We start from the raw sequence: 26,079 nt of genomic DNA on the forward strand, positions 1-26,079 counted from the left end.
GACCCAAGGGTATGGATAAGATGATCTTCACCACCAACAGTGAGGTTATCATCACCAACAATGGCACCACGATTCTTAACAAGATGAAGGTCCTCCAACCGGTCGCCAAGATGCTTGTCGAGCTTTCTAAGTCCCAGGACGCAGCCGCTGGCGACGGCACCACTACTGTCGTCGTCATTGCCGGTGCTCTCCTGAAACAATGCTAAGTCCTTCTGTCCCACGACATTCACCCGACTATGATCTCTGACTCTCTTTACAAGGCATCCACCAAAACCGTTAACGTCTTGACCGCCATGACCGTCCCCGTCGAGCTCACGGATTGTGATTCGCTTGTCAAGTCTGCAAGCACATCACTCAACAGCAAGGTGGTGAACCAGTACTTGACTCTGTTCGCGCTGATGGCCATGGACGCTGTGCTCTCTGTGGTGGACCCCGCGAAGCCAGAGGTGGTGGACCTAAGAGATATCAGGATCACGAAGAAACTTAGAGGAACCGTGGATGATACTGAGACGGTGAAGGGACTTGTTTTCGATAAGAAGGCGAGCTACGCTGCTGGTGGGCCGACGAGGATGAAGAACGCCAAGATTGCTGTGATTCAGTTCCAGACTATGACGAGCAAGAAGAAGACTAAGTACGTGGTGGTGGAAGACGATGACAATGACATGGCAAATAAAGAACTACTGTCGGTGGAGAAGTTGTTCGGGAATCAATCATGCAAGAAGCTTTATCAAAAGCTACAGACCACCAAATTCAAAAGAAAGGTAAGATGCCTTTGCTTTTGCTTTTGGTTGAACAGTCAAGGATAGAATGTGTAGGAAGCTTTATCAAAAGCTATAGACCACCAAATTTAAAAAAAATATAAGTTTTTATTCCGTCAGCCATCTGCCATCTGCCAAAAGGAAAAAGAAAAAGCAAAACAGAAGAGAGGGATCCATTAGTCCACTCCCTGAAAAACCCACGTTCTGATATCATCCCACTGACCTGACAAAAAGATAAGATGCTCTCATTTAATATCCCATCATGTTACCTGCCATTTTAAAAAAAATGTCTGCCATGTGTGTGTGTGTGTGTGTGTGTGTGTATATTATATGCTTAATATATTATTAATTTATACAACATATGATTTATCACACAAACTGAATAAATCATTTATTCATAGAAGGCACATAATACAATATTTTGCCTTGACAAACTTTGTCATATATATAGGCTCCTAGGATTGTACTATCAAAGTATGAGAGACCATGCCTGCTGACCAAACCTACCTCCACGTGAAGGTTTTCTCCAACAACTGGACCGCTGAGGTTGATGTGAAGGGAGAAATCTCGCTGTTGCCAAGTCCCAATAGCTTTTTTGAATGATGTGATTTACTTTTCTTATCTTTTGGAGATATCTGTATAACTCCACCAGATGGTAATCATAAATAAAGAAAGAAGGCAACATGCTAAAAAAAAAAAGAAAAAAAAAAGGCAAAATGTCGGCAAGCCCAAAATAATGGGCTGGAATGTTATGTGGAGGGTGAATGCCCATATGCCTAAAAGAGCCAGGCCTTATGGCTTCAAACTCTAACCTTCATCCCTCTATTTAAGGTTCATCCTCTATTATCACCAACTAGGTGATCAAAAGTACGTCCAATACTCCAAAATTATTCAGCAGCAGTTGGTGATCAAAAGTACGTCCAGTACTCCAAAATTATTCAGCAGCCTGCCATTATTATCACCAACCAGGTGATCAAAAGTACAACCCGTCCTCTAAAAAATCATACATGAGCATCACTCATGACAATCACCATCATACATGAGCATCACTCATGTCAATTATACATAAACATTCATGAGCATCACTCATGTCAACATTCATGAGCATCACTCATGTCAACATTCATGAGCATCACTCATGTCAACATCCATGAGCATCACTTATGTCAATCAACATAAACATTTATAAGCATCACTCATGTCAATCAGCTTCGAAAGCTTCATTTACAGAGCTCTAGCTTCGAAAGCTTCATTTACATAACTCCAGCTTCGAAAGCTTCATTTACAGAGCTTCAGCTTCGAAAGCTTCATTTACATAGCTCCAGCTTCGAAAGCTTCATTTACATAGCTTTAGCTTCGAAAGCTTCATTTATAGAGCTCCAGCTTTGAAAGCTTCATTTTCAGAGCTCCAGCTTCGAAAGCTTCATTTACAAGAGCTCTAGCTTTGAAAACTTCATTTACAAAAGCTCCAGCTTCGAAAGCTTCATTTACAAAGCTCCAACTTCAAAGCTTCACTTTCAAAGCCTCACCTATAAAAATTTACTTTCAAAGCTTCACCTACAAAGCTTCAGTGCATGGTATACATAGACCGCATCCGAACAACCGCCACTTCGGCCCATACATGGATTGAATTTGAAGTCTCTAGCCAACAGACTCTATTGACTGAAGACTTGAGGGACTACACTATGTACCATATATTGGGCTTCCGCAACTGGGCCTCATGAAAAATACTTAGGGGACTTAGCCCATTATTTATGTACTGAGGAGTGAACCTTTATTCTATAAAAATGACTCTCTCACTTTCATTAGAGAGCACCCATTATTCATGTATTGAGGAGCGAACCCTTATTTTATAAAAGGGACTCCCTCACCTTCATTAGAGATGGACTTTTAACCCTTCACTTATGTATTGAGGAGCAAACCCTTATTCTATAAAAGGGACTCCCTCACTTTCATTAGAGAGCATAGCCGCCAGCTGAGCAACCGCCTCGCTGCGAGCATCACTCATAACCCATCACTTATATATTGAGAAACGAGCCCTTATTCTATAAAAGGGACTCTCTCACCATCATTAGAGAACATCACCGCCTGCTGAGCAACTGCCTCACCGCGAGCATCAATTCTAGCCCATCATTTATGTATTGAAGAGCGAGCCCTTATTCTATTAAAGGGATTCTCTCACCTTCAACGCCATAAGCCGAGCAGCCTCGCAACATGTGTTACTTCTAGTTGAGCATCATTTCACATTGAGCACTGCCTCTTATCAAGTATTAGTTCTAGACGACGTCTAGTTACTTCGGCTCACACATGGACTGAATTTCAAGTCTCCAGCCAAAATACTTTCTTGATTGAAAACTTGGGGGACTGCTGTTTGTACCATATTTAGGGCCTGCGTATTTAGACCTCGTATAAATACTCGGGGGACTCAAATGTAATTATGTAATAAATGAAAGGGTAAATATGTAATAAGTGAGTGACCTTTATTCTATAAAAGGACTTCTCACTCTCTTCATTAGGGGAGGTCAAGGTTTAGGCCATGGGAATAGAGAAAATATCTCAGAGAGGGCAAACACATAAAATAGGCTAGAGAGCACACTGCCTCTAGCCTTCTTGTATATTCACCATTCAGAGTGAAACAATATCAACATCAGTGTGGACGTAGCCCAAACATTGGGGTGAACCGCGATACATCTTGTGTTCTTTACTTTCTTGTAGATTCACGGTCGGATTTATGTTGTTCCAAGAACCCTTCGGTTTTGTGCATCAACTAGTGCAATAACTATTATACATATATATAAATAATTTTGACTGTATGTTTTATAAAAGTAGTATAGTATAATATTGTGCTAAAGGAGAAGGAAAGTACGAGTTTGGAGGCATGAAAGAGGAATCACTGCACTCCGATCATGACATAATGGTATTCTCTTTTATGCAACCATTTTAACTTGATATCTTCCTTACATATCTATTTCTCTGCTGTCTTTTCACTACTTTTGTATAACTAATGATTTTAAATTTCAGGGACGAAATTTTTTTAAGGTGGGTAGATCGTGACATCTCGTCCCAAAATTTTAAGTTTTATAAATTGCAAAGTAGTGATATTACGAAAATGCCCTTAGAGGCGAGGATGTTTGACTTTTGTTGACCGTTCGAAGTCACAATTAATGTTTCCAAATAGATCTTGAAGCTACGAACGTGTAGGCAAAAACCGTTTGTGAGTCCGGATTATAACGGTATAGTTACAAACGTTTGAAGTTGATTATTTAAAGTTAGTTAAATAATTTGAGCTCCCATTTTGTGGGAAAGAAGCCAATAAGCTTTTAGCAAGGGATTAAAGGACCAATCAATTTAAATGGAACTAAGGACCAATTAGAAAGGAGGAGGAAAAGAAAAAAAAAGAAAAAAAAAGAAAAAAAAAAAAGGAGGAAAACTTTCAGCTGTCCCCTGACCAGTACAACCCGCACACCCAACCCAACAAATTCTGGCGAATTTCGCCATTTCTTCTATCGAATCATGACCATACAACATCTGTAACCTCTTATACAACCTTCCCTCTTCCATCTTCGCCCAAATTCGTGGGTTTTTAAGTCCAAAACCACCAAGAACAGTGCCGGAGCATCAAAGGTGTTCAATGTCGATTTCACCTTTCCGATGAGTTTCACTACCCACCACCACCCTCAATCAACTCCCTTCGGATCCAGAAACATGACCCAACCAGTGGTAGAGACATTGGAACACCGAGGTAGGAGAATCGAAGTTCACCAATTTTAGGGTTCTGGCGAGTTTGAGTGAAATTGGAGCATTTTCCGGCCAAATTGGACTTGGCCACAGGTATAAAACTTGCTCTAATCTTTGAGATCTTCATTTTTGTAAAATTTGAGAATTTTTGGAGATAGTTGAATTTTCCGGCGAATCGGGACGGCCGACCGCCGTGTGCAGCGGAGTGTAAGCCGAGTCATCTCCTGACCTTTCTAAGCTAAGTTTGACACCCCAATTCTATAGGTGAAGTCTGATTGATGAAATCTCATCGTTTGAACATAGTTTTGATAAAGACCGCTACTTGAACATTATGTTCATTGACGATTCGACCATTGGATCGTCACCAAACTTTAATACAATATAGTATGTCATATTTGAGGATATTAGAAACTTATGGATTGAAAATCTAACATACGGATCTTCCCGAATTAGATTTGTAAGTTCGTAAAATAAAACGTTGACCGCCATTTGAATTGGCAATTGGCGGAGATCCAACTGTTGGATTATAATGAAACTTTAGTATGATGTTTAAGAAGCACAATGTGGATCTTTGGAAGTTACGTAGGGTTGTTGACCCTACCGTTGATCATGACCAACGGTTAACTTTTGGTCAATGAGTCTCAAATCATTCTAGAACGTCATTGGGATGTGTTTTATGTAAGTTACATGTTCTATTGATAAGAGTTTTGAGACGTAACTGAATAATTGTTCCAGGTGAGGATCGTTCGTGATGTCTCGATATTCGTGCTAGGGACTCGTAGCGCGGACCTCAGGTGAGTGGGTTTTTTCCTTTTTATCGTATATATATGATTGATAATTCCACAAACACTTTTAAATTGATTTATGCATTTTATGCCATGTCATATATATTTATATAATCTAAAATACTATGATATGATTGAGTTTTAGATTGCATTATGGCATATCCATATGCATATTACCTACATATAATTGTTGTGAATGCTTTGAAGTGCTAAGGTCAATGCGGGACGTGCAGGTAAGTTCAGGTGAATTTATGGTGTTATTAGAAATGATTGAGTGATGACATGACTATATTTGTGTTTTATGTAACTCCGACACTGTCGTACAGGTTGCAATAGGCAACTCCAACATTGTCGTACAAGTTGCAATGATAGGCAACTCCAACATTGTTGTATAGGTGCCAATAGGCAACTCCGACATTGTCGTACATGTTGCAATGATAGGAAACTCCGACATTGTTGTACAGGTTGCAATGATAGGCAACTTCGACATTGTCGTACAGGTTGCAATAGGCAACTCCGACATTGTCGTACATGTTGCAATTATAGGCAACTCTGACATTGTCGTACAAGTTGCAATGGGCAACTCCGACACTATCGTACAGGTTGCAATGATAGGCAACTTCGACATTGTCATACATGTTGCAATGGGCAACTCTAACACTGTCGTACAGGTTGCATCAGGCAACTTCGACTCATGTGTTATCATAGATTGATTTATGAGTCGTACAAGTTGCATTAGGCAACTCCGACTCGTGGGTTATCATAGATTGATGAGCACTTGATTTTATTATACTGTTGCCGATATGTAGTGATTTTGGATTATTCTTGGATTTAATGTTGATTTACATTTGACTTCGTACTTATATGTAGTATGATTTCCTGACAACTATACAGGTAGTACAACGAGGGGTTATATCATTTAGAAGGTCTTTATTAAAGCTTTATATTCAGGCCCACATTTTTTTGTTTTTTTATCCCTCTAGGTTCTAGTAGCAGAGTTTTCGTATCGACGAGGATTCGTGGCAAGTCTTGGTATTGAAGATTACCTTCGACGGTATGATTTTCAATCCACTCTACTGTACTTTACTTATGCTCTGACGTCACGTGTGAAATGAGTTCATTCCCGTTCACAGCGCACTCTCGTGTTTAGACAATTTTTTGGTTTAAATTTATTCACGTATTCCACATCACCACACTTTATGGCTTCATCACCTTCCAGGTGTCGATCAACACAACTCGATTCGGAGTCCTAGTGGACAATCCGGGTTGGGATGTATCATAAGACCTCTCATTTACAAGTTAAGAGGAATACCATTAGACCGTAGTACTAAGTGTCATAAAAAAAAACACATTTGTTTATTCTTTATATTTAATATCAAATTCAAAGGTCAATGTTCATGCATTCATTCATTGTCAAGTAACTAAGAGAACATTTTTAATATAATAATATACAATTTATATAACATGTTGCATTTTTATTTATGGGGGCGATCTATGACACTACTTGTTTTACATAATTTTTTACACTCATTTTTGTAGGATTGACTCCGTAATGTATTTCAACAATCTCAACCATCTATCTTTTAGGTTTTCCCTCAAAGATCAGTACCAAAAGTCATCCAAATCCAAAACCATCTGATTGTTCGATTAAATTTAGTTGTTTATTTGTAGAACATTATTCTTCCATTTCCTTCACTACAAATTAATGGTTTTGGATTTGTCTAATTTTTTGCAAGGATGATATGTGAATGATGTTTTAAAATATAGACTGTTCAAATCGTTGAAGTACATTACAAAATAGATCCTATAACATATGTAAAAAATTATATAAGAAAAATGATGACACAAAGTCCCTTTTGTCTATTTATATTTTTGGGCTAGAACATGAGTAGTTAAAGAATCAATCGATGAAAAAGGGTTACATGAGGTTAGGGAGGCCCATCACATATATTAATGGGCGGGTCGGTGATGGTCAATTTGATTTCCTTGTGAGGGTTGACATCGAACATTGTGGAATCTACAACTCTTATCATCAATGAAAATAAAATCAATATTTTTGAAACATCATAATTAAAGATAGAATTATAAAAGGTGGTAGATGGAATTTATAAATGGTGATACAATCATTCATAGGATTTAGGGTTATATAATTTGTGGATGATCATGTCAAAATTGGTGGTTTGGTCAATGTTGATTTTAATTTAGTGGCTTCCCAAATGAGACATTATCTTAGGGCACATGCAGATTTGTTCAAAGTACATGAGACTATAATTGTTTTTAATTTTTATATACAAATGATAGCAAAGAAGGAAAAATCAAACACATGATCTCAAGTAAATGATATTAGTCTACATGAAATCGGATTAAATAATTTTTATAAGTGAGAGTGGAGGTCATGTGGCTATGGGGTTGAAACCCTTTCACTAGGATGTGGGGTTGAAACCCTTTCATTAGGATGAAAGGGTCACCAAAAAAATTAAGTACTAGCTAGTTTTTTATTTTTAAAAAGGATATTAGCTTATGATTTTGCCATGATAGCCTACTTTTTTGGAGACCCTGAAAATTCACAGATGCATTTCAACCTTTCTGTGACCACTATTGTATAATTTACCAGCGCTAGAAGTCGAACTGAAAACGTTTCTACTTCCATGGTTTATGGGATTGAAATATGGTATAGAAGATTTGCTTTGAGACTGGTAATTTAAACTAAAATAACGCTGGCTTGGTTCTTTGAGATTACACTTAATGCTAAAAAATTCTTAAAAAAAAAACGATGGACTTGAGACATTTGCACATTAATTATAAAGCCCTTTTCCCACCATGTATCGTGATTTCCATTGCAAGGGATAAAATGCACACTCGATCTGCAAATCAAAGAGCGACCAAAGCGTTTGCATGCAGCTTTATTTCCTTGTCGAAAACACGTAATTAGCGGACAAGCTTCGTTTTATTTGACGTACATAGCCTTTAACGACGGTCAGTAACGCATCGCAACAAAGTGGTGTCGTAAATGTTTGATCAATTATATGCGATGCTTTGAATGCATTGCAAATACTATTTACTATGGGTTTGCGATAGTAGGTTATTCGTCGCAAATAAGTGGCCTCAAATTAAAAAATAATAATAATTGGGCGTCAAATGGGATGCCACTACGACATTATTTTTAATAGCTTCACCAAAATTATTTCATGTGAAATTTACTGTATATAGGTTCCAAACTAAAATTACAATCCAACCTCACTGATACTATTCATAATTCATAAATCAAAAACCATTTATTTGCTTTCTTTGAGAATGAAGAATGCATTTCACTTTTAGTATTTAAACGTATATACATTATCCTAAACGTTTATACCATCTATAATCCAAGAGGAATTATGTCACTCCATATTGGCTTGTTAGTTCGACAACTAACTTCCTCCCCTTGACCCTGCGAGTAATTATGTCACTCCTTGCAGCAGCTCTACTCTTAGTCCTCTGCATAGAGGCTCAAATTAAAACAGAGGTATGTCCACCTACTGACTGGGAATTAAAAGTATCTAATTCAATGAAACTCTTACTAGTAACACATTAATGATTCAGAGTCGTCTTCTTTCCCTTTGCTAGTGTAGGTTCTGTGAAGATCTCCATTGTCACCCTTATTCTCCGCATCAAATTCAGACATCAAAGCCTCAGCAACAAGTGCAAGAAATAAAATTATTACAAACACAAGGTCGGCAAATAATTTGGGAAACAAAAAGAAAAAACTGCAGCTCTGCTTACCAATGGGAGGTACAGTGTTATTGAAATACAATTGAATATGAAAGTTAACAAGTTGAACCCCAATAAACTTGGCAAGCACTCTGAGAGGCATATCACTGCGAACAAGGAATCTGCAGTCAGAAGCACATGATAAGCGATAAAACTATGAGAAAACACTTTCATATAAGACAAGCTATTAACAAAAAAGAGAGTTTCCCTTTGCAATAACAAGTGTGTCCTTTTTCTATGCAAATCTTAAATAATGACACGGTATGTGAAAATTATTTGGTACGTAGGCTTCACAATTAGGACCAATCTTAGAAATTCACGAGCAATCCCCCCCTCCGTGTACTTTTTATTTTGGTAAATATACGTATTCGATACAGTGAAATTCTTACAGGTAAAAACAGCAATCATATTTCATTGTAGTGATACAAATCAAGATAATTAAAGCACAAAGGAAATGGTAACTAATTAACTACTTGTGTGCATAATGGTTCCAGGGGGTCTAACAAACCATTGAACTTGAAAGCTGAATCATTCTGATTTTCCTACATGATAGTGTTTGGTTTCTGGGTTAGTTTCAATGGAAGTTCAAAGGTTAGTGAAATACACCGAAGAAGAAGGAGAGAAAATGTATTCAAAAGATTGTGTCGATTCTATTCACTTCACTTACATACTGAAAACCTCTTCAGCATATATGACAGTTAGAGGAGTGAAAGACAATTCCACAACTCTATTACAAAGCATTCACAACCATTCATTCTTAAGTCATCATGTAAGATGCTTACAATTGTCATGAGTTATGACTCATTACAATCTAATCTAAATGCCATATGGAATATGATCCAAAGGCTCACATTTGAACACAACTTGCTTAAAACAAAACTATCACAGCAAATACATTTACATATCAATACTCCCTTCTAAATGTTTTGCTGGTTTCACTCCAAGTGCAGTCCTCAAATACTCAAATCGATCCTTGGGAAGAGCCTTGGTAAAAATATCTGCCAATTGCTCTTCTGTACTGCAATAACTCAGTTCAATTGTCCCATCTTGAATTGCATCCCTTATGAAGTGATACCTCATGTTGATGTGTCTTGTTTTCTGGTGGAATACTGGATTCTTGGACATGGCTATAGCAGAGGTGTTATCACATAGCAAAGGTGTAGCTTCCACTTGTTCTTCTCCAAAGTCAGATAGTACAAACCTCAGCCACATTGCTTGTGTTGTAGCTTCTGCAGCACTCACATATTCAGCTTCTACAGTGGATAAAGCCACACTGCATTGCTTGACAGAAGCCCATGAGAATATCCCTGAACCAAAACTAAATCCATAGCCCGAGGTACTCTTCATGTCATCCAAACTTCCTGCCCAGTCACTATCACAGTAGCCTATCCACACAACAGCTTTACCTTCACATACTCAATCCCAAAATCCAGTGTCCCTTGTACATATCTCAGAACCCTTTTAGCTGTCCTCATATGCTTCCTGGTAGGTTTCTGCATAAACCGAGCCAACAAGCATGATGCATACATTAAATCTGGTCTAGTAGCTGTCAGATATAACAGACTACCAATCATTTTCCTGTACAAACTTTGATCAGCATCCTCACTTCCATCTTCTTTAGATAACTTGTCAGTGATTGCAAGTGGAGTTTTCACAGCTTTACAGTTTTTTAAGCCAAATTTCTCAAGTAAGGACTTGGCATATTTCTTCTGATGAATAAATATGCCCTTCTCAGTTTGAATTATGCCCAAACCAAGGAAATGATGCAGCAATCCCAAATCTGACATTTCATATTGTTTCATCATATCCTTCTTAAACTCTTAGATCATTTCATCAGAACTCCCTGTATAGATAATATCATCTAAATCAGAGATACAATAAGCACACCTGCATCACTAAATTTAGTATACAAGCTAGCTTCACTTTGACTTTTCTTAAATCCAGACCTGTTGAAGTATGTATCTATCTTATCATACCAAGCTCTGAGAGCTTGTTTTAGACCATATAAGGCCTTTTTCAACTTGTAGACCTTGTCTTCTTGCCCTTTTACTTCGAATCCCTGTGGTTGATCCACATATACTTCCTCATGCAATGTACCATTTAGGAATGCAGATTTGACATCTAATTGGAACAATTTCCATTCCTTTTGAGCTGCCAATGCAATTAGAGTCCTAATGGTATCAAGCCTTGCCACTGGTGCAAATGTTTCATTGAAATCAACCCCAGGTTTCTGAAAGTAGCCCTTAGCCACTAATCGTGCCTTGTTCTTCTGCATTGAGCCATCCAGATTAAGTTTTGTCTTGTAAGCCCATTTTACACCAATTACAGGTTTGTCACTTAGCCTATTTACCAACTCTCATGTATCATTCTTTTCAATCATTTCAATCTTCGTGGACATAGCTTTTCTCCAAGCCTCATCCTTTGATGCTTCTTCAAAACACTCAGGTTCCATTACACAGAAATTGCATCTCTCATAAGCTTCATTCAAGCTCCTGAATCTGAGAGCGTATAATCATACTCTTGTGAATTAGTGTGATCCACTTGCTCTTCTTGACTTGAAGAAGAAGCAATAGTTTGATCATGTTGTTCCTGTAATGGTTCTGTGTACTCCACATTTCCTTCATACTCTTCATTCTCAACATTGCTCCATTCATTTCCATTAGCAACTGAAATAGACAGGTTCTTCTTAGCACAAGATTTCCAGTCATAGCAAGTATTCTCATATAAAATCACATCCCTAGAAATAACAATTTTCTTGCTTTCAGGATTGTACAACCTGTACCCCCTTTCACAGGTTCCATAACCAAGAAAAATGCATTTAACACTTGTTGCATCAAGTTTCTGTCTTATCTGTGATGGAACTTGTGCATAGCATAAAGATCCAAATACCCTTAAGTGTTTCACTCCAGGTTTCCTTCCACTATAGGCTTCAAATGGAGTCTTCTTGTTCAGAGCTTTGGTAGGACATCTATTGAGAATATAGACTGCAGTATTAACTGCTTCTGCCCAAAACTCAACGGAATGCCCTTCTCCAACAGCATGCATTTAGCCATTTCTACAATGGTCCTATTTCTCCTCTCTGCTACACCATTTGGTTGAGGGGAATAAGCCACTGTGAGTTGTCTTTCTAGACCAAGATCAGCACAAAATTGAGAAAATTCCTAAGAAGCATGCTCTTCTCACCTGTCACTTCTTAATTTTTTCAGTTTGAACCCATTTTGTAGTTCAACAGTTGCTTTAAACATTTTGAACACACTAAATGCCTCAGATTTGTTCCTGAGAAAATACACCCATCCCATTCTGGTACAATCATCAGTGAATGTGATAAAATACTTATTTCCTGCTTTGGTAGGTGTTTGCATTGGTCCACATATATCAGTGTGGATCAACTCCAATGGTAAAACAACTCTCCACTTGGTTTATTTGGGAAATGCATCTCTGGAATGCTTGCCAAGGGCATACCTTTCACATACTATAGTGTTCACTTTCAGCTCAGATAAGCCATTGACCATATCAAGTTCTTGCAGCTGCATTAGAGCATTTATATTCAAATGCCCTAGCCTTCGATGCCATATCTCAGCAGGTTGCCCAACACTAGCTCTCATGACAATTTGTATTCCTGGTTGCAACTTCAAAGGAAAACTTCGATTCCCTTTCATTGGGATCTTGACAACTAGATTAGAACATGTGAGATCATCATAGATTTTGACTTCAGCACCTCTAAATACCAGATAGTAACCATGCTCCATCATCTGTCCTACACTTAACAGATTCTCTTTTAAACCAGATACTAACATAATCTCCTTTATGTACCTTTTTCCAAGCTTAGTGTCAACCAATAACTCTCTTTTTCCAACCACATTGACCAATTGTCCTGTACCCATCTCAACTTTAGCAGTAACACTCCTATCTATGTTCACCAGTAGATCTTCTTTTCTTGTCATGTGATTACTGTAGCCACTATCAACATACCAAATATCTTCATTCTTTTTCACTGCAACAGACATACACACATAGAACATCGTTGGATTGTTCTCCACTTGTTTGACATAATTGGCCTGTTCAGTAACCTTCTTTGACCTGCAATCCTTGGCAAAATGCCCTGGCTTATCACAGTTATGACACTTTGGTTTCCCTTTGAACCAACACTCCCCAAAATGTAATTTATCACAATATCTGCAAGGATTCTTGGCTCCATAAGAGGATCCAGTGAATTTCCCTTGCTGATGTACATGTTTGTTATTCCACTTCTTTCCCTTGGTCTTCTAATTCTTGGTGGGTTTAAAATGTTGATTTGCATTATATATAGACTTCCTAGGAGTTATACTCAAACTGGAAAATGCTTTTCAGTATCATTTTCAGAATGTCTCTCCATCCGTTGTTCATACCCCTTTAGAGTAACAACAACATCCTACACATCAACAATTTCCAAATCCCTAGTATTCTTTATCACAACAACAATACTATCATAGGATTTTGGAAGACTTATCAATAATTTTTGCACAATTCTTTGATTTCCAATATCTTCACCATAACTTTTCATGTGTGTAATAAGATCAAATAATCGCACAAGGTACACAAAAAATGCTTCATGCTCTTCCATTCGAGTATATTCAAAATCACGCCTTAAACTTTGAAATTTTACAGATCTCACCTATTTGTCTCTAATAAACTCTTGCTTCAGTATATCCCAGGCCTCCTTTGCCGTCTTCAGGATGGCGATCCTTGGGAAAATCTCATCTGACACAGCTCCTTGAATAATCCCAAAAGCCTTAGCATCCTTGACTATGTTCTCCTTCAGATTTTTATGCTCAGCTGCAGTGATCTCTTCTTCTCTCTTAGCCGGAGGACTGTACCTTTTCTCAATCATCTCCCATAGATCGTGAGATCTGAAAATGGTTTTCATCTTGATCTGCCAGAAATCAAAATTTTCTCCATTGAAAATTGGTGCGCGGAGATCCGCACCACTCGATCCAGCCATATTAGACTTGTTATCGAATTACCCAGAAATTTTCAGAACTTTCTTCAGTCACAGCAGAACCCAATTCTTGGTCGAGTTCCTTTGCTGCCAACCACGTCACAGTTTCACGCCCAGCTCGAGATCGAACCTGGCTTTGAGGCCATGATAGTGTTTGGTTTCTGGGTTAGTTTCAATGGAAGTTCAAAGGTTAACGAAATACAACGAAGAAGAAGGAGAGAAAATGTATCCAAAAGATTGTGTCGATTCTATTCACTTCACTTACATACTGAAAACCTCTTCAGCATATATGATAGTTAGAGGAGTGAAAGACAATTCCACTCACCCTATTACAAAGCAATCACAACCATTCATTCTTAAGTCATCATGTAAGATGCTTACACTTGTCATGAGTTATGACTCATTACAATCTAATCTAAATGCCATATGGAATATGATCCAAAGGCTCACATTTGAACACAACTTGCTTAAAACAAAACTATCACAGCAAATACATTTACATATCAATAACAAGCATAAATGAAAGGGAACCATTTTTTCCCATTGCAACAGCAAATTAAGACATTAAGACAACTAATTTTTTTTTCCTACGAGCATAATTCAGTGGAACTTTTACGTGTAACCGATTAAATCAAATAAATTCTACCAACCAACCGAGATGATCTTCACATTCCACGGTTTCACAATCTTTGCTTATTCCACACTATCATCTTCGAATCGCATGAAAAACCCCATAACTACATTATAAGACAACATACACAAACAACACAATCCATATCAGCTAGAATGCGCTTTCAAAAACATAAAACAAATTCAGAAAGCTACAATCTCAATGACCAAGATAACAATTTCTTAGTGCAATTAAAACCTTAGAACTGAAAGTTCCACTTACTCTTATTGAAAATCTTAGTAAGACGAAAACCACCACAACTTAGTCCCAATCCTTCGCCTTCAATGTCGAGGGTTTATCCCTAACCTCATAAGCAGTCACCACTGGATCCCTATCGTTGCTAAACTTCTCCTGCACTGTCACACAGTCCGACTTCACCCTCTTCATCTGCTTCACCTTCACATCAGTCGGTATATAAACCCCATCTTCCAAAAACTCCTTCACACTGTAAATCATAATCAGCGTCTGAAACGCACTGGGCACCAAAAAGAGCAATCAAACACTTCATTTACAAAGAGAACTGAAAGACCATTCCGTAAGTATGAAACACTGAGTGAGTGTGTGTGTGTGATGCTTTGTCATTGGGGGATCAATGTTTGCATAAAGAAAATGGTTTCATCAAACGGAGAAAGAAAAGGTCATGCAGATAATATTGATTGATCATTAGCCAAAAGCTTTGGGACATGCAAAGTTAATGATTGAGTTTTGCAAGTAATCTTTCCATGAGTTGGTCATATATATAGATAAATGGTCCTCATGATGATAGGGTCTTTGAAGGGTAGCTCGTGAGATAAAAAAAATTCAGAATTAAACCCATAAGATGAAGTTTGTTAAGAATTAAGCCCAAAATCAAAATTCTCGTTAGTTTCTCCATTAAGCTTTTTTTTTATTTCATTTTCTTTTTGTGTTTAAGTAAAGAGATTAGAATCATAAGAATAGTGTAACTGTAAAGGTGTAAAGACTCAAGATCAAAATGAAGCTTCAGATGGTGACACTTGTCAAGGGATTAAGGAATGTAATAGTTAGTCTGTTAGATTACTTAATGTGTAAGAAAATAGAATTGTATAAATACCAACTTGTACTGTTAAATTGAGTTAGTTAACAAAAGTCAATGCAAAAGCATTTCTTGTTGTAAAATCGACGGTGTGTGCAGTGGAATAAATAAACAAGACACAAGATTTACGAGGTTCCTCTATAGTCAGTGTGACTGGAGTACGTCCTCGAGGCAGCATTGGTGCTTTATTAATAATCTGGAATAATAATAGTACAAAGATAACTTTCTCTATTATCTCCTCTCCCCTTCTTCTCTTTTCTCTCTTCCTCTTCCTTCCTCTCTTTTCTTTTTTTCTTTTCCTTCCTCTCTCTCCCGTGAGCCTCTCACATTAATCTACTATCCTTTTGTTGTGTTCTATAAGACTTGCTTTTATAGAAGCAAATCACAAGCAGTATAGTAAAAGGCAAATGAGTAGGTTAGCGGCCAGCCATCCATTCACCTTTACAACATTTCTCAGTTTCTCTCTCTAAAAGTTCTTCAACTTCTCTCCCTTTTCTTCTTCTGATTCTATCTTACAGTAACCTCTTTAACATTTCTCATCAATGTTGTTCCAGAAATTTACTAGCTCAATCTAACCAAGAACAAGCTTGAATTCTAATAATCCTATTCGAGAGCAACAGTGAATCAAATTCTTCGAGCACTTTTTTGATAAATTTGTCATTTTTCTCTATTAAACAAAACTTGATTTTATAAATAGATGAATTGAATCCAAATTTTACTTGTTAGATTAGAACCTAAACAATCTTTGGCTCGAAAATTCATATAGCTGCTTGATTATACCATATTTAGGGCATCCGTATTTAGATCTCGTACAAATACTCGGAGGACTTAAATGTAATTATGTAATAAAGGAATGGGCAAATATGTAATAAGTGAGGAGCCCTTATTCTATAAAAGGACTCATCACCCTCACAATAGGGGGATGCCAATTCTTAGGCCATGGAAGGGCTCTCTCCCCCTCATAAGCTCTCTCCATCTCTCTCCCTCACAAACTTAGAAATACAATATCAGTGTGAACGTAGCCCAAACCTTGGGGTGAACCACGATACATCTTGTGTTATTTACATTTCTTGCATATTCACGGTCGAATTTACGTTGTTCCAAGACCTCCGGTTTTGTGTATCAACATTTAGCGCCGTCTGTGGGAATCGACACAAAAAGCTACGTCGGTTCTCTTTCATTTTTTTCATCTCACCACCATGAGACCTCACCACACTCCACCGTGAATATGCAGAAACCTAAGAACCAAACACCACACCAATATTCTGATTTGTCCTCGTCATTGCCAGCACTAAAGAGGAAAAGAGAAGAGCTGGGATAGAATACAGCAATCAGCAATGCCAAACTTGGTCCTCCACCGCCCACCATTCACCCATTTCCTTTCCTACCTCCCATCATCATCATCATCATCATCATCATCATCAAGCTTTCCAATTCGGACCCAGAAATGAACGGCCTCGTTTCCCCTAACAAAGCATGCGGTTCTGCTCCGTTGTCGGCCCAACACTATCAGGTGCATGGTGAACCCGCGCAGAGTGGCAATGGTGGCTAAGCAGATAAAGAGGGAGCTGTTTGACATGCTCTTAACTAATGAAGTCTTGCAGTACGCTATTCTTCCTGAGGTTTCTTTGGGTGCTAACCGTTACCTCTCTTCGCTAACCACCATAAGCGATGTTGAAGTCTCCACTGACTTGCAGGAAACCTTTTTAATGAATCAGTTGTGGGGCAGAACTTTGAGCTGGAAAACCCATGGATGTAGCGCTGGAGTGCTGGTCGGCCGAGCGAGCACGAACGAATAACACAGCCGAGCAAGGTTAGTAGGGTTTTCTCCCTTTCAATTCATGCTCAGGGGCTTCAGGGTTTTCTAAGTGGTAACCGGGTGGTGAAACCCTACACGAGTTTTGAAAACGAGTGAGTTGAATTGGGTTTCGGGTCTTGCGGGTTGGTCATGAATAATAATGGCACTGAAGGGTTTGAAGGGATGGGTAATACTCTCAATAACAACATTTCCAAGACTTTTAGCTGCCCGCCCACTATAGCCGCCGAGAAGACGTCCAGCGACACCGTTTTGTCTCAAAAGCTTAGCTTGCCTGCCGGGAAAGAAAGCTTTAAGAAGATGAAGGCTGATAAGGTGCAGATCAATAAGCCAATTCCAGATGGACACTTTCTGCTGAAGAGAGCAAGATCTATTGAATAGATTTGCTATGGAAGTGTCACAACGTCAAAAACAGGGAGAAAGCAAAAGGAGAAAGCCATCATTTTCTGATTTTTGAGAAAGCAAAAGGTGAAAGCCATCATTTTCTGATTTCTGAGAAAACAAAAAGAGAAAGTGCTCGCGGTTTGCATGTGAAATCATTTTCTGATTTCTGAGAAAGTAAAAACCATCTGCAATCTGAAGACTCCACTGATTTTATCGGCAAAAGCAGAAGGGGAAAAGAGACATTTCACATGATTTCCTTGTCTACCATTTGCAAAAGAGAAAAGAAAATTATAGGCGTGACCCATTGAGCAGAGGGTTGGATTTTATTTTTGAGTGATGTAATTTATTTTTCATATCTTTCGGAGACATCTGTATAAACCCCATCAGAGGGTAATATTTTTTAAAAAAAGAAAAAAAGCGGCAAGCCCAAAATAAATGGGCTGGAATGTTGTGTGGAGGGCGAAGGTCCATAAGCCCAAAATAACACCAACCAGGTGACCAAAACTACGTCCAGTACTACAAAAATTATTCGGCACCCTGCCGCTATTATCACCAACTAGGTGACCAAAAGTACGCCCAATACTACAAAAAATTATTCGGCACCCCGCCACTATTATAGCCAACCAGGTGATTAAAAGTACGCCCAGTACTTCAAATTATACATGAGCTTTACTCATATCAATCATACATAAACATTCATGAGCATTACTCATATCAATCATACATAAACATTCATGAGCATCACTCATGTCAACATCCATGAGCATCACTCATGTCAATTAACATAAACATTCATGAGCATCACTCATGTCAATCAGCTTCAAAAGCTTCATTTACAAAAGCTCTAGCTTCAAAAGCTTCCTTTACAGAGCTCTAGCTTCAAAAGCCTCATTTACAAATTCATTTACAAAAGCTCTAGCTTCAAAAGCTTAATTTACAGAGCTTCAGCTTTAAAAGCTTCATTTACAAAGCTCTAGCTTCAAAAGCTTCATTTACAGAGCTCCAGCTTCAAAAGCTTCATTTGCAGAGCTCTAGCTTCAAAAGCTTCATTTACAAAAACTCTAGCTTTAAAAGCTTCATTTACAAAAGCTCTAGCTTCAAAAGCTTCATTTACAGAGCTCTAGCTTCAAAGCTTCACTTGCAAAGCTTCACCTATAAAGCTTTAGTGCAGGGTATACAAATACCGCCTTCGAACAACCGCCACTTCGGCCCATACATGGATTCAATTTGGAGTCTTCAGCTAACAGACTCTATTGACCGAAGACTTGGGGGACTACACTATACACCATATATTGGGCCTCAACTGGGACTCATGAAAAATACTTGGGGGACTCTAGCCCATAATTTATGTATTGAGGAGCGAGCCTTTATTCTATAAAAGGGATTCCCTCACTCTCATTAGAGATGACTTATTCTTCATGTATTGAGGAGCAAGCCCTTATTTTATAAAAGGGACTCCCTCACCATCATTAGAGAGCATCGCCGCCTACTGAGCAACTGCCTCGCCACGAGCATCGACTCTAGCCCATCATTTATGTATTAAGGAGCGAGCCCTTATTCTATAAAAGGGACTTCCTCACCTTCAACGCCATAAGCCGAGTTAACCAAGGCAACATAAGCCACAAGCAGAGCAGCCTCGCAACATGTGCTACTTCAAGTTGAGCATCATTTCACTTTAAGCACCGCCTCATATCAAGTATCAATTCAAGACAACATCTAGCTACTTCGGCCCATACATGGACTGAATTTCAAGTCTCTAGCCAAAATACTCTCTTGACTGAAGACTTGGGGGACTATTGTTTATACCATATTTAGGGCCTCCGTATTTAGATCTCGTACAAATACTCAAGGGACTTAAATGTAATTATGTAATAAAGGAAGGGGCAAATATGTAATAAGTGAGGAGCCCTTATTCTATAAAAGGACTCCTCACCCTCACAATAGGGGGAGGCCAATTCTTAGGTCATGGAAGGGCTCTCTTACCCTCAGAAGCTCTCTCCATCTTTCTCCCTCACAAACTCAGAAATACAATATCAGTATGGACGTAGCCCAAACCTTGGGGTGAACCACGATACATCTTGTGTTAATTACATTTCTTGCAGATTCACGGTCGGATTTACGTTGTTCCAAGACTTCCAGTTTTGTGCATCAACACTGCTACTAAAAATATTTTACTAAAATAATCTACATAATTCTAGTTGCTCAGCAAAATCGAGAGACTTGGGTCATTGAATTTCCCTTTCATTTCCTATCCCATGGCATCGTGTTTGCTCTATCCAAGTGAAAAACAAAAATTCTATAAATAAAACTTATAATTTCAAACTTCATAGCAATGATATGGTAGATATGTACAAAGAAATGAATTTTATTCCTTGTGTTTCCCTTCAGCCGTTAGCATCCCAAGTGCTCTTTGTCACGCCCCGATCCCAACATACGTCGAGAATCGACACGTGACAAGGAAAATAACGTCCTTTGAATACGGTATAAGTTAAGGAATAAAATACTTTAACTGATAAACCATAATAGTATGAAGGTGGCTAAGTTCTCCACTAAATATTTACAAATATGTACATCCCAAAAAGAAGCATAATCTTTGCTTTACTAAGAACAAGATTGAGGTGTTCAAAGAAAGTCCCAAAGATAAAGTACAAGATAGGATATAGGGGTAACCTAGCACTCCAAGTCTCTGATAACTATACCGCTACCCCACCTACGAACCTCTCGAAGCTACTCAGACTTGTTACCTGTAAGATCAGTGCCTACACCATCGAAATGGTGCACCGGGCAACCAGCAACCCGGATAAGCTACGAAGCTTGTGTGAGCAATAAATAATACAAGTATATGATACTAATAATAAAGCCAACCATCATTCACAATTATAAACCTTGAATATAAATCATTTATAAGAAATCGCTACCAAACCTTGCAACCTCCGAAGGGGTCACACATACATCCAACGAGTTTTCTAAATCAAAACTCAGAGTTCTCAAAGCCACATTCACAGATATATTCAAAACTAGATTTAGAGAGACGTCGTTCGGCCGAAGCCTACGCAAATGACCAAATAGGGAGTGGCCCTCCAAAAGGGATCAACCAAGCAAAGCTACCCCTAAGAAAGTAATCAAATAGGTAGTGACCCCCAAATGCGGATTAACCAAGCAGAGTCACCCCTAAGAAAAAAACCAAATAGGTAATGACCCCCCAATGCGGATTAACCAAGTAGAATCACTCCTATAACTATTGGAAGGTGATCATCCAATGCGGATTAACTAAGCATGATCATCTTGAAATGTGTATGGCCATACCTAGACTATAAGGATCGCCCAACGCAGATTAACCAAGCACGATCCACAAATAGTATGGTCCCCTAACGCGGATAAACCAACCAGGACCATCTAGGACCATTGCTACGTGGTGTAGACTTAGTGTCACCTAACCCCATGACACTAGGGTAATGGTCCTTCACAATCCACCATTTTTATCATCCATCACATATATATCCCAAAACACAATCCATCATTTTTATCATCCATCACATATATATCCCAAAACACAATCTATCATTTTTATCAACCATCATATATATATATATATATATATATATATCCCAAAACACAATCCATCACAGTTCAAATATCCAAGTCACCTAATGTTTCAGAAGTAGATCGACGGGAACTTACTAGCAACAATTATTTAACATCAGAACTATTTTAAGAATCCATAGTGTAACCACAAAGTTTATTAGCACAAAATATTTCAAAGCAATAACCATAACACATAGATTAGAATCACTCATCTGAGATCCTCACTAATGCACTCAAACATGAGAGCCAAGGCATCACGTTCTATCATCACCTAACAATGTACAAACCACATTTAGATTTCCTTCGATAATTCACCTACTTAAAACTCTTATATATTTCCCACAACAACATTTAATGAGGAATCAAACCGTCATTCTAATGTAAAGTCCATGATCTTACGTCATTTGCTTCGTAAAATCCAATCACTAGATTTTCACTTATAAGTCCCTAAGGTCCTTAAATATTATTTACCATAGCATACTAAAAGTGGTGTCAATTCAATGGTAAGATCATAAATCGCTAGAATAATCAAGTGGTGGAGCTTATCGATAAAATACTCAACCAACAACATTTTTATAAATCGAATGTCAAAATTTGACTTTCTCCAAAAATTCTCAAATTTTACAGGAATAAAGATTTCAACAAGTAGAGTAAATTTTATACCTGTGGTCGATTCTAATTTGGCCAGGAAGGCCCTCAAATTGGCTCGCACCTAACGAAACCCTAAGGTAGGTGTCCTTCAATTCGGCTTCCTTGGTGTTCCAACGCCCCAACCACCAGTTGGATCTTGTTCTTGGGTCCAAGGGAAATTGATTAAGGGTGGTGGTGGGTGGTGAGACTAGCCGGAATGGCGGAATCGCCGTCAAAACTCCTTGGGTCACTCGCACGGTTTTACACTATTTTGGACCTAAAACCCCTCAAATTTGGGTGGAGATGGAAGATGGGAGATGGTGGAAGAGGTTGCAGGTGATGGATGGTTGAATTTCTCCTGAAAAAATGGTGGAAATGGTCGAAACCCACTCCGGTGGGCATGTGTAAATGGGTCGACGGAAATGGAGGGTAAAATCCTCTTTTTCCTCTTTTTGGTCATTCCTTCCTATGGTCCTTTCTCCTTCTTAAAAAAATCTGATGTGTCCCCTTTTAAGGTTGTTGACTAATCTTTTTCCACCACATAAAATGCCCAATTCCACTTATAGTAGCCGGTCCATTAATCAAAAAAAGTTTGGGCCTTTTCCCCATAAGTGGAAATTAGAATAATTCCCACAATCTATATTTTCACTACTTCAAACGTCCGTAACTATACCTTTATAATTCGAACTCGCAAACGGCTTTCGTCTATGCGTTCAGAGGTTCGAGATCTATTTAAAAACACTAGTTGTAACTTCGAAATATCAACGAAAGATAAAGATTGATTATGAAATTTGCAACTCGATAACTAAACAATTACTAAACTTAAAATTAATGGAATTAAAATTAACTAATAAAGTTAACATAAGCGCGAAATACGAGTTTTAAAATACGAGATACGTAATAATTGGTGAAATTCCGGGGATGGAATTTCACACTCTTTATGGAGGCAACAATCAAGTTGATTCCAAGCTATGGTTGGCTGCTTTGCAACTAGCAGTGGCAGCGGAGTAAGCTTGGATGTTTAATGTGAAGCCATGGCTAATGGGGTTAACAAAGCGATAATGAAAATTTTATTTTTGGGCTAAAGTCCTAATAGAGTCCACAACAAGGATTAATTTTTTTTTATTTTTTTTTGTCATGAATGTAACCTTCCAACTACCTCGTTACCACAAGAATTATTTATCCAATTAGACCAACAAACTATGATATGTGATGGTCAATTTGGTAATGGAAATAAAATCAATATTTTTGCACCATTATAATTAATTCGAAATAGAATTGTAAAAAGGTGATACATGCACTCTTATGATTTAGGGTTATATGATTTGCTTATGATCATGTCAATATTGGGGGCTTGGTCAATGTTAATTTTAATTTAGTGGTTGTAATAAGAGATTATCACAGGGCACATGAACACTTGTTCACAAGTCATTTGAGGCATTATTTTTTATGAGAAATCATATCGGGAGAAATCAAACACATATTTTGAATGCATGGATAATTCCTATTATTAGTCAACATGAAGTTGAATTAAAGGTGTAAGAGAAAGTGGAGGTGATTGGCACCACCTTGTCACCACCCATTCGGTTGGCATTGATCTCTTTTTTGCAAGAGAACACTGAGGTCTTCGCCTGGTCATACGAGGACATGCCAGGCATCTCTCCCGATATCATCTGTCATCACTTAAGTATTGACCCCAAGACCAAGCCAGTGAGACAGAAGCGAAGATCTTATGATGCTGAACGGTACGAGGCAATGAAGGTAGAAGTTGAAAAACTCAAAGGCATAGGCTTCGTCCGCGAAGTCAATTATCCAACGTGGGTAGCAAATGTTGTCCTTGTTAAGAAGAATCCGACCAAGGAAAGTCTCATGCTCCAAAAGGTATTGTGGAGAATGTGTGTCGATTACACCGACCTAAACAAAGGATGCCCGAAAGATAGCTTTCCTCTTCCTCTCATAGACAGACTTATAGACTCTACAGTAGGGTGTGAACTTCTGAGCTTCATAGATGCTTACTCAGGATACAACCAAATCCTCATGAAGCTTCCAGACCAAGAACACACAACCTTCACTACTGACAGGGGACTATATTGTTATAAAGTCATGCCCTTCGGCCTAAAGAATGCAGGAGCAACTTATCAGAGACTAGTCAATTCAATGTTCGTCGAACAGATTGGGAAGAGTATGAAAGTTTATGTTGATGATATGCTAGTCAAGAGCAAACATGCTGACCAACACATCACCAACCTATTTGAAACTTTCACCATTCTGAAGAGGTATCGAATGAGGTTGAACCCCAACAAATATGCCTTCGGCGTAGGCTCTGGAAAATTCTTAGGCTTCATAATAAGCCAACGAGGCATTGAGGCTAATCCCGAGAAGATCAAAGCAATCCTCGACATGAAGGAACCGGTAACTTCAAAAGACATCCAGAGCCTTACTGGCAAGGTGGCAGCCTTAACTAGGTTCATCTCTAAGGCCACAGACAGATGTGCTCATTTCTTCAAAACACTTAAAGGAAGTAAGAAGTACATTACATGGACTGATGAATGTGCTGAGGCATTCAAGAACCTCAAAGACTACATGAGTAAAGCATCTCTGCTCTTCAAACCTGAGGTTGGTGACACTCTCATTATCTAACTGTTGGTATCGGCTTCAACAGTAAGTTTCGTTCTCATTTGAAAGGATGGTAATGTCGAATGACCTGTCTACGATGCTAGCAAGGCCTTGCAAGATGCAGAGACACGAAACTTCAGAGAAATTGCCTCTAACATTGGTCATGTTTTCTCAAAAACTTCGCCCTTACTTCCAAGCACACTATATCATCGTGCTTACCAATCATCATCTTCAACAGATACTCTAAAGTCCTGACACTTCGAGGCAAATGATAAAATGGGCGATAGCATTGGGTGAGTTTGACATCTCCTACCAACCAAAACCAGCTAAGAAGGGCCAAACAGTGGCAGACTTCATCGCTGACTTCACATATCCTGTTGACATTGTTTTTATGCCTAAAGAAGTGGTTTCATTGCCCTTGGAAGCTCATAAAATAGAACCAACAGCCCCAGCATGGAGTCTATATGTTGATGGCTCGTCTAACCAACAGGGTTGTGGAGTAGGACTAGTCCTTACGACCCCTGAGAAAGTAGCGATGGAGTATGCTCATTGTTTCAAATTCAAGGCGTCGAACAATGAGGCCGAATATGAAGCCCTCATAACAGGCTTACGTTTAGCCAAACACCTTAGGGTTAAACGAATTGATATCTTCAGTGACTCCCAATTGGTGGTTAATTGATAAGCTCATATTTATATATACTTTACATCAAATTCACTTGTCTTTTCTTAGTTAGGTCCTTATTTTTTAAGCTATTTACTTTGTTTTTGTGTTTTCTAGGATTTGTCAAGCAAATAAAAGAAAAATAGCACAAGTTGGAATTAACAAATTCGTCAAAACTGCCTGTGCAGGTCAGCTGACTGTGGAAGCAAGTTGCGAACAGCTCAAAATGATTTAGAGAATTAGCCTTATATTCTTGGAAAGCTACGGATGTCTATTTTCTGGAACATTTCGCGGATTGTTAATAGCATTTTTGTAGAAGAAGTTAAGGCCATTTTAACACTAAAAGGTTCACAAGAGACTGGGCAGTTTGTAACTGCAATGAAAGCAATAAACCCAATAAATCTAGCAGCCAAAACTGAAGAAATTGCAACAAACCCTATTCAAATATCAGAGGAAATGAAAATAAAGATGAGGATTAAGTGGGAGTAATTGGCATAAAGGCTACCCAAAGAGTTACAATTGTTTTACCATTTCCTCTCACTTATTGTCATCACTAAATGGCTGTTAGTGGGGTGAGTTATGGAGCAGAAATGGGGCAGCAAGCATGGGCATAAAGGCTGAGGTTGCAGCGGCAAAAGAGGAGTTTTTTTTAGG

The 26,079-nt window shown here is 38.4% G+C and overlaps 1 protein-coding gene and 1 long non-coding RNA gene across 7 annotated transcripts; one reads left to right on the forward strand and one right to left on the reverse strand.

Annotated features, from left to right (window-relative positions):
• The first annotated feature begins 404 nt into the window (after nt 1–404).
• On the forward strand, nt 405–5,994 carry LOC139190781 (uncharacterized). The gene is made up of 5 exons (XM_070811255.1): nt 405–761; nt 5,232–5,290; nt 5,427–5,514; nt 5,608–5,670; nt 5,746–5,994. Exons 1-5 carry the CDS (start codon nt 405–407, stop codon nt 5,992–5,994), a joined length of 816 nt encoding a protein of 271 aa, XP_070667356.1.
• A 2,543-nt stretch (nt 5,995–8,537) lies between these two features.
• LOC103452534 (uncharacterized) lies at nt 8,538–22,601 on the reverse strand. 6 transcript variants are annotated; one of them, XR_011574902.1, is made up of 6 exons: nt 22,182–22,599; nt 14,902–15,154; nt 14,664–14,746; nt 9,044–9,153; nt 8,842–8,924; nt 8,538–8,758 (listed from the first exon to the last, which is right to left on the reverse strand). It is a non-coding gene; the product is annotated as an uncharacterized lncRNA (long non-coding RNA). The 6 variants fall into 6 exon arrangements; XR_011574899.1 differs by having other exon boundaries at nt 8,842–9,153; nt 22,182–22,601; XR_011574903.1 differs by having other exon boundaries at nt 8,538–8,918; nt 22,182–22,598.
• Nucleotides 22,602–26,079: the final 3,478 nt, after the last annotated feature.

This window comes from Malus domestica, chromosome 13, assembly GCF_042453785.1.
Source record: "Malus domestica chromosome 13, GDT2T_hap1".
In the NCBI taxonomy this organism is placed as follows: Eukaryota; Viridiplantae; Streptophyta; class Magnoliopsida; order Rosales; family Rosaceae; genus Malus; species Malus domestica.